This window comes from Papilio machaon, chromosome 24 (genome assembly GCF_912999745.1).
Source record: "Papilio machaon chromosome 24, ilPapMach1.1, whole genome shotgun sequence".
Classification (NCBI taxonomy): domain Eukaryota; kingdom Metazoa; phylum Arthropoda; class Insecta; order Lepidoptera; family Papilionidae; genus Papilio; species Papilio machaon.
This window is the reverse complement of record NC_060009.1, coordinates 271063-281131: the sequence shown is the minus strand read 5'-3', so window position 1 is coordinate 281131 and position 10069 is coordinate 271063. Positions and strand designations below refer to the sequence as shown.

Genomic DNA, 10069 nt, shown 5'->3' with positions numbered 1-10069 from the left:
TTCCGGATGTTGCTTCCAATAAAGTGCTTGGAATAAATGGAAAATATATAAGTGTTTTTATAAGCACTTAAGTACAGGAAACTTGTGTAATTTACTTAAGTTTTTTAGTAAGTTATTTTCTTTTTGTATGATTTATGGGTACTACATTTGCTACATTTATGTATGTATGTTGCAATTTTTAATGCGATATTGGTCTTTTGTATTTCCAAGGCGAGCCGCGTCCTCCGTCTTTTCCTACCGGGAATTCACATTTATGTGCGGGTTGCATCACGATGTTTTCTTTCACCATACGGACGTCGGATAAATGTACATATGTTAATGGAAAATCGAAGAAATCATTGGTACATGGTGGGATTCGAAACCAGGAACTGCAGATTGCAAGTCAAGTGCTTAACCCCTGAGTCACCGAAGCTCTTGTAAATGATTATTATTTAATAATGAAGTATAACATGAAATATTGTACTAAATTAATTAAACCATATATATGTAAATGACACGGTTATTTAGGCAATTGTATAAACATTACGTTACTAAATTAACCGGTGAAATTAATAACAATTTGGCTTTGCGATCAAATAACATTTAAACTAATAAATGAAAATCAATTTTATCTGATTGGTATAAAGCTGATTTTACTCTATATACCAATAAAATCGAATTCGGGGATGGAGTTAATAATTAGTTGGAAATAACTTCCTCACGGTTTCGGAGCTAATACGGGATTAGGATAGAGTTTGATAAGTAACAAGTAATACAATATCTGTACAGATTATTGCCAACATAACGAAAACTAATGCCTATAGAATAGACAAAAATATTCTCATAGTTTCTGAACTTAATATGTAGATGTCAACTAGATTTTTTTTTTACTTATAAAGAATTAGCTGTCGCCCGTGACTCCGTCGCGCGGAATTAAAAAAAAATCATAATGCGTAGCCTATTTGTTGTTCCAGACTATGCTCAACCTCTACGCCAAATTTCATCGAGATCCGTTAAGCCGTTCCGGAGATACCTTCAAAAACATCCATCCATCCAAACATTCGCATTTATTAATATTAGGAAGATTGATTTCATCTGAGTATTTTCTCATACTTTAAAGAAGTAATGGATAGGAAGGGGAGTTAGACGGAGGTGATTTCAATGTATCCCTTCCTCTGTGCAATAGACATTGAATCTGTTACACATTATGTTATTGCAGAGTGTCTATGGGTATGTGTCTTTAGGTAAACACCTCGCTAAATTACCGCCTTCTTTGTTAATATAAATCTGTCTCAAAAACTAATGGAATTAAGTCACAATTAAACATCGTTCAGAAAATTACAGATCCCTTATTAAGTTAGAGTTTTAGCGAAGTTTTACTTCGAGTTGTGGTACTTGTGAACGAAACAGAACACCGACTTAATTACAAGTTAATTTATTGTAACTCCCGGGCCGCTGCCAGCGCAGAATTAACTGACAATCATAAAGTCCATTCTATCAACTTACTCGGATATAAATTTCATTTCGTTACAGTTGAAAATCGAAAGCTTTTTGTAATCAATTTGTAGAGGTAATAGAAAGTTGAGGTACATCGTGTAATATTGTGAAAGTAAAAGACTTGTTAACGGATAAAGGGATAAATTTGTTTTTAAAACTTGAATTAATTTCCAAACATAACAATGTAATCTTTAAGACGTGTGTACATGTCGATATATTTTATTTTGGTTAAGGGAAAACAAATGTATTAAAAGAATGGCTAACATTTGTTTTAATGCATATAGAAATTACAAATAATCTTAGTGCCATAATAAATATTTAAAAGGTAAAAAAAATACACAACTTTTGCCTTTAAACTTTTTAAATGAACCAAATGACGATAAATTGTTCGCTTAAGTACGTCGAATAGTATTTGCTTTTGCTAACAGTATTTGCTTGTTTGTGTGTTTATTTGCTCTGAACTCGGTGAAGTCTAGTCGCTAGAGGGCTCTTACTCTTCAAGGAAGGAGAAACTTTAATCGAACTCCAATTGTTAAATGTTTGAAAGCGTTAAAATTTTTTGTGTAAGTGTGTTTATATATTATCCATCTTTTGTACAATTTAAGTACAGTTTGATAACATTTTTCATTTATTTAGGCTACATAATTCAATTGACTTTGATTATAAAAATACTAAAACTTCATATTTAAACGATATTCTCAACGGGAATGGAATAAAAGAGTCCTTTAATCGGAAATACACTGTTCTTCTTTTTACCTAATGGTTTTTAAGTGACTCAAGAAAAAGTTGAAGGAATATTTTTTTTATATCTAAGTAAATACTGCTTCCAGTTGAACTCCCTCAAGTGAAATGGTCCGCTAATAAATTAGTATTAACACCATTTAACTCCAGACACTGAACAAATCGATTGCAAACTCTACTGGAGGTAGGGAATGCCAACTAAATATATTGCCTTCGCATTTATTAACTGCTTTCTTATTTAACTTTTATTTTACAAGAGTAGCGATTTAAATTGTAAAGCTCTGAAATACGTTGTTGTTGGAATAAAAAATCAAAGACGTTTATTTAAGTCAGTTTAAAACTTTTGTAACATAAATGCTATTTATTTTAGAAGTATGTTTGTATATGTTTGAAATCTAATTTAATTGTGAGCGTCATATGAAGTGTCTCCTTGGGTAGGAAATAAATGTCCTCAACTGGACATTATGCGGTTACTTATAGAAACTTCCTGTAAGGTGTTCCTTCAAGACCCCACGAGTTGGGGACAAGAGGGTTCGAGATCGGATGAGTTCGAGAAACTTCTGTTATCGGAGAAAGTTTTAATTGTCGGAGGTGGCAGACATTTAATAAACGTAACGAACTACGAAATATATTGTTCTATTTAATTAAAAGTATTAATGAGGTAAAGATTCCTTCCTTTTCCTGCTTTTTATTTGTTTTAAAGTGTAAGGAAGGAAAGAGATGAAAGAATTTACAATGTTTTTTTTAGAAACCTTAAGACATACTGTGTTTTGGTTTTACAATCACGGAAAAGACTATTAGAAGAATAAACATAAAGATAGGAAATTATTTAAAAGCAGAAAATATGCATCTAATTTCTTACTGTATGTAGTAAAAATTTTTTTTAAATCTGAGAGCTCGTTCTGACTTTCTTTTCCAAAAATGTTTCACAAACTGGGGTAATTTAGCTACATATATGAATAAAAGCTTAAAATATGTAAATCGCTTTTAAAACTTCCTTCTATTTACAAATTCAAATGAGGGTGTTGCGAATAGAAGTTATTTTTTAAAACGTCGGTGTAGCGGCTGCGGCTGTTAACCTATTACGTGACTTTCGTGTTTTACAAAACTAATCGTGGAGTGAGAGTAATTTTACTGTCGTTGTTTTAACGATTTTTTTTACTAGTGTTTTTGACATTACAGTATTTTAGATATTCCGAAATTCATTTTTAAACAAGCAAACGTGTAAGGAAAAATCTACTACTGATAAAATAAAAATTTTATTGTATTTAAATTACTAAAACTTAAAGTTTATTATAATTTTTACCGAGTTAATATTTACTAAGTTCCTTCCTAAAAATTTATTAAAATGTAAAGATAGATGGCGTTTAAGTTTAAAATGGAGTTTCGCCATTAACTGACTCGTCGCGTAACTATGCAATGACGTAGAGGCTGTGTAAGGCTTTGAGGGGCCATTTACTGTACAAATTTTATTAGAGAGGCTGAAGCGGGCGGTGTAATGGCCGCGCTAATGGTGATGATGATAAAACTTAGCAACTACTAATATACCCTCGTAGAAATTTAAATTTTGTTAACTTGCGCTCTATAACTACAAAATTTTTCGTTCAATTAAGAGATTAATAGATTGCTAGTTTAATCGAATATTTCGTTATGATTCTATTAGCTGTTGCACGAGACTCCGTCCTCGCGGTATTCAAAAAAATGTATTAAGTAATCTATATTATTCCACGACTATGTTCTACGTCTGTGCCCAATTTGATCAAGATCCGTTGAACCGTTCCGATGAAATCTTATATCATCTAAACATTTGTAAATATAGTATTAGAAGATTCATCTATATATTGAGTTTTTTTTGGCATTTTAGCCGTAAGTTTTAATTATTTTAAGCGATCAGTTGTAATTACATTATGCGTATATATTATTTTATAAGAGAAATAATACGAGTATAAGAATTTACAGTTAATAGCATTAAAAAATTCTCTTCAACTTACTTCAATTAATACGAATAAATATATAAATCTAGTATGTAAGTATTGTGCTTGTAAAAATATATACATTTTCTTTATTTTACAACTTAAAAACTGTAATTTGCTAACTTTGAACTCTTGTTATTTTGCTCTATCATATTATCTTTATGCAGCTAGTTTAGACGGTAATTTGCCGACATTTTCACGTAGAATTTGTTGGGCGAAAGGGGAAATTACTTGATTTGAAATTACAGGCCTTTATATACTCGTAATAATGTGGCTTTCCCCTTTTACTTAGGATAAATAATTTTAGTTCTATATTCTTCATTAACTGATAGAGTACGAAAAAAAGAGAATAGGTAGAAAAACTAAAAGATGGGATAACGACGTCAGACAAGTTGCAGGAGTGACGAGGAGCTTCTACTCCTCGGCTCCTGGCGCGAAAAAGAAATGAATGTAAAAGGTCGGAGGATGTCTTTGCTGACTGGACAACAAATCTATAAAAACTAAAAAAAAAACAAATTCTAGAATATCATTTCACTTGAAACTTTACACGTAGAAGTATATCAAGTACTTTGTAAGAGGGTTTGAATGAAAGTTTACTTTATGTTATAAAATAAAAATGAATTAAAAAAAAACTTGTACTAAAAAGCTCTTTCATATTCATTAAGTCAAAATTAAGCTTTTAAGCGCATTTAAGATTTTTATGTCAATAGTCCAGTATTTAGTACGAGTTGCAATTAAAATCCTTTGTTACTTAAGGCCTACAGGTAGAGAAAGGCTTAGGACTGCATGTAGGTCAGTTAAGTCAAAGGTGTACAAAGAAAGTGCTTCTTGACTGTTCTTTTCATATTATATGCTCTTGGAAGTCAAAAGGCGGGTAGTTCAATGAAAAATAGGCTAGTTATAAGCCAAGTGGTGGTTCAAATTGTTCTGTATTAGTTTTTGTTACTCCTATTTGTTAGTAAATAATAAAACAGTTGTTTTCATGCATTTGTTTTTGTTGCAAATTCACGATTTAATACACAGATGGTGGCGAAGACGTGATTTACATATCACCATCAGCTCACTATACGTCCCCACCGAGGGGCTCGGATCTTACCCTAAGTTAGGACTGACTTGACCATAGTCAAGCACACTGGCCCAGTGCGGGTTGACTGACACACATATCTCTGGATTTTTTATTCAGATATGTATCAGATTGCATCACGACGTTTTTCTTCACCGTTGGAAAGTCGGATAAATGTACATATGTAAATCGAAAAAACACGATGGTACATAGTAGGATTTGAACCCAGGACCTGCAGATTGCAAGTCAAGTGCTTAACCTCTGAGCCACAGACGCTCTGTTGCAATAAAGAATTACAATAATGTATCAAATTATTAATAAAACATGTGACTTCTAATTTGTGACGTGCAAATTCTGGCTGGATTTGAAACCGCTGGAAATCTAATGCTAAAACAATTTGCATAAACACATTTCAATGTTCAGAACACGAAATTGTGCGGTGTTCTAAATTATATTGCTACGGTTGCCAACTTGTGTTCTGTACTAGTGTAGGATTAATTACATTTGAATGTTTGCTAGGTTTATCTCAGTTGTAACTGTATAATAACTGAATAATAACTTAAGATGTAAAGATTTTCTACGTAAAATAGAAATTCAATTTATATTTGCTTTGTTTATAAACACGTTCATTTATCAAACAAGGTATGACATTCGAAAGTACTATTATTTTTTAAATATTTGAAAAAACAAACACTCATACATCCAAACTTTCGCATTTATAATATTAGTAAGAAGTGCGAAAAAGATATAAAAGTATAAAACGTAGCTGCCATAGAGAGAGGATACGTAAATGTTGAATACTTGAAGTTGACTTATTTTTCTCTTTTTTAAATTACGTTCGCTATCTCAGGGATTTGAAGCGCAATCCCCGCTAATGCCTTTAGAGAGAAAATTAAAATTAACCCGAGAAACACGAAGCTAAGCTTTAAAAGTCCTGTTCCACTGACCCTTTAATAAAAATTATTTTACTAACTCCATTACTTGATACGTTATATTGTTGAATGTATTTTTGTTACTAAAAATAATATATATATATATATATATATATATAGTAACTTGTCATTAATTCTTATTCTTATATTCTTAATTACAAACTTATTTATAAGAAATATTAAAGCTTTTGAAATTAAATGGAAAAAATAATAATTTTTGTTTCAAACTAACTTCAACAGTTTTTTCTTATGTTCATATTTTCCAATTAAAGTTCTAAGCGTGAGATTCGACTGTTGTTACACACATGTGCGATTGCCATATCTTACAATTCCTGTTCGCAGTGGAAATCTACGTTAAAAACTTTCGTGTGTCACTGCATTAATCCGTTCCGCGTCTATTAATGAACTAAAGCCTCAAGGGGAATATTTCACTCATTTTTAATTAAAAGACTTAATCCTCTTTTGAAATACCTTTGAGTCGCTAATGTCGTGAATAAGAAAGTCGACGCGGTGGCATTTTGAATTTTCGAAGTAGAGAAATGAAGGCATAGAATCGAGGTGGCATTTTAAATTCCCGAAGCGAAAGAATTGGGTCGGGTCTCGAGGAAATGTAAATTAGTCGCTTAAAAAACATTTTTTTTGACAAAATTAAATGTTTTCAATAGTTAATATTTTTAACTAACGAAGTTTTTAATGTTATTTTTTACAACGGTAAAACGACAAACAAAAAAAAATGTTTTTCAACAACTAAAACTAACTAACTATAACATAGTAAACTAACTAAATAAAACATCGAGGAAATGGCAACCTTTATGACTTTTAATATTAATATTTTGATTTCAGATGTTAGATTCATGATGTCTGTGAAGGTTTAAAGTTCATAAATAAATGATATTCATGATAGCACTATTAAGATTTACCTATCCCACATATACTCGTAGGTATATAAAATATTGGTAATTGTAAATGCAATTTAAACGTTCTAAAATCTAAAAAAGAGTTACTTTATGTTTTAGTTAACAAATGTAAACAAATCATCGATGTTTTAAAAATCACCTATAAGTGATAAAAAAACCTTTATCGAGCAAATTGTCGTTCAATTACAAAGCGTAGTGCACACGAGCGGTCGTGCATTCGGACGCCACTTGACAACGGACGAACAAATTAGCCGCGGCCGACAGAGGGCGCTTGACCCGGCGAACTAATTGTTCCCGCGCCTCTCGTATCACAACCCCTTTACAATTACGTGAGGCGTGAGAGGACTTATGAATAACAATAGACTTAAATCGTTTCAAGTGAAAGCAAAATTAAATCACCGTTAATTTGGAAATGAAACTCGTCTGTAGTTAGCTTTACCAGCTGCAGTCAGTAAAAGATATGTGAAACTAACTTAACAAGCAAATATTGTCCCTTTCCTATATTTCCCCTTCTTCGGCAAATCCAATTCTTCTTAACCTTATTTATTGGAGAAGGGTAGGCAGAGCAAGACAAGTAGCATAGGCTTCAGGCACACAAACTGATCTATCCAAACATGGATATACTCCGCACTTGAGGCTTTTACTTCTGTATTGTATTATTGCATCAGGCCACATGGGTAGTAAATAAACATCGTTGACTAAGACACGTAGTGTTGATGTAGATAGAGTGTTTCTTACCTTATCCCTGATCTCCTGCCTCATCTTCTCCCTCTCCTCCTCCATCTTGCGATGCTTCTCCTTGCGGCGCTCCTCGGCCTCACGGATGGCCTCCTGCCGTTCACGTTCCGCTTCTTCTTCCTTCTCCTTATCATCGCTGTCATCACCATCACCGCCAACTGCACCTACAGGGAGAGATCAAATGTTAGTTAGTGCTAGAGCTAGACTAGCTAGACTAATATAGCTAGCTAGACATTTCACTCGTCAAAAGCAGTTTAGTCCTTTAAGTAGAAAGTAAAGTGACGATTTTGATTAGATTTATTCATTTTTGTCTCAATTGTAATGACATGAAACGACAAATATGTTTTAAACATAATATGTTTTTCTACCATCAATCACTAAGCCCCAAAATATAAAAAATATGAACGCTCTAAATGACGAAAACTGTTTTTTCAGTCGCCGTTCGAGCGTGAAAGATTTTTTTGTGGTAACTTTTTTCGATGACAATAACGCGTTGTTAAAAATTGGTCGCGTCCACACAGAATAAAAATGCGCATTTTTTTAAATGAACATGAAAAGTCAGAGTGGAAATTTGACACAAAAAAATAGACAAAGCATGTAAACGAAACTGTATTTCTAATATTTTTTACGATTTAGTGACTATACAGAAATATTCTTAGCATAACTTTCCTGTTAAATAACATTGAATTTTAAGACACCATCTTATTGTCTATTCTAAGCTTTATATTAACGAGACAATTTTATAAAGTTTTAAATTTCCTGCAATTAAAATAAACCTCTTAAAGTTAACAAAGGATTACTTTAATTAAAATAAAGTTATGTGCTTTAATCTTAGCACCGAACACAATATATGCGAAATTAGATAATTGTCTGCCATAAACCGGCTTATAGTGGTCCAAACCGGTTCACACCGGCTCCGTCCGACCGCGGCATCCAATATGGCGGAGGAGACTATTCAAAAATCCATTACACGTCAATCTGAGCATTCTTCGTGTCGTGTCGCATACCGCCCCATCCCAACCTCTTTTCCTATTTGCTTTTTAAATGGAAAGAATTATTTACTGTTTAGATTGTTGATCGCTGGTGTGTAAATTGAAATGTAGAGCCATTTTATGTTGGATTCTAGATTTTATTTTAATTATTTATACCTTCAAAGGTACAAAAATAAAAAACTTTTTCAAATAGTAAAGGCTAAATAACATTTTCCAAAAATGTACTTATTCGTATTTTGGTAAATAACGTATTCCATCCAATTAGTTAGGTACCGTTTTTTATTGGCGGTTAAAAAATCCAAACATTCGATGTATTGAGATCTCTTGGTGTTTTCTAGGTTAACAAGTATCTCAAAGTGAAACGTTGATATGCAGCAGATTTTCGTTACTATGCGGAACAGTATCGTAGTTTTACAACTTCGTTTTGACAGCGAGTGTGCTTGAAAAATGTTGATACAGAATTGTTTCCGATCGCGTTCGATATTGAAGAGTTTGTTATTTCAATATGCCATCAAACACGAAACGTTAATTAAAAACTTTCATTATAACTTAACGTAATGTTTTAAATGAGGATTTTGTTTTTAGAAACTAGTAGAACACGAGTAGAACAAGTGTAAATCAATCAAATAACAATCGTCATTAGCCACCTTTAGATTGTGTGGTAGGAAGTGCCCCCGACAGGAGGTAATACCGTCTACCCCACACCCCTGGCACCCCAGCCGCGGCTAGATTAAACGAATTCCACGCGATCGTGTCTGGCAATTGAATTTATTATGCCAACCTCCTCAATAACCTATCCTATTAAGAAAAAGGCGGTCGCGCGCCCTCCAATTAATTCATCGTCATTCGCCTGTGCCACTGACAGGAACATAATTTTCCATCTCGCTTTTCAATAAACTTGCGGCTCTCTTCGTTGAGTAGTTTTTTATACGGAATTTTCTTTAATTAAAAATAGGGTTGTCTGTTATTTCGAAACGTAAACTTTACCGTACATTTGCTTTTTATTTTGGCCTCCAGCAAACACACACGTCAGTCGAAACGTCAGTCATTCATTTACTTCACGTCAGTCATTTACTTCTCATTTGACGATTGTCTTCTGTGTGGTAGCGATATACCACTGGTAGTTCGAGTCGTTTGTCTTGCTTTGGACTCTACCACTGATAAAGTTTATAATCATCGTCAAATAGAACGGCAATATTAAGGCGTTGATGCAAAATAATTGTGTCTTGGTTTAATT

At 32.9% G+C, this 10069-nt stretch overlaps 1 protein-coding gene across 3 annotated transcripts in view; it reads right to left on the bottom strand.

Moving 5' to 3' along the window:
* LOC106716227 (complexin) overlaps positions 1–10069 on the bottom strand; it is a 145844-nt gene that overhangs the window by 12022 nt on the left and 123753 nt on the right. For all 3 annotated transcript variants that reach the window (XM_014509705.2, XM_014509706.2, XM_014509708.2), the window contains one exon: positions 7841–8004. In XM_014509705.2, coding sequence (XP_014365191.1) covers positions 7841–8004 — 164 coding nt within the window. The remainder of the gene's footprint in view (positions 1–7840; positions 8005–10069) is intronic.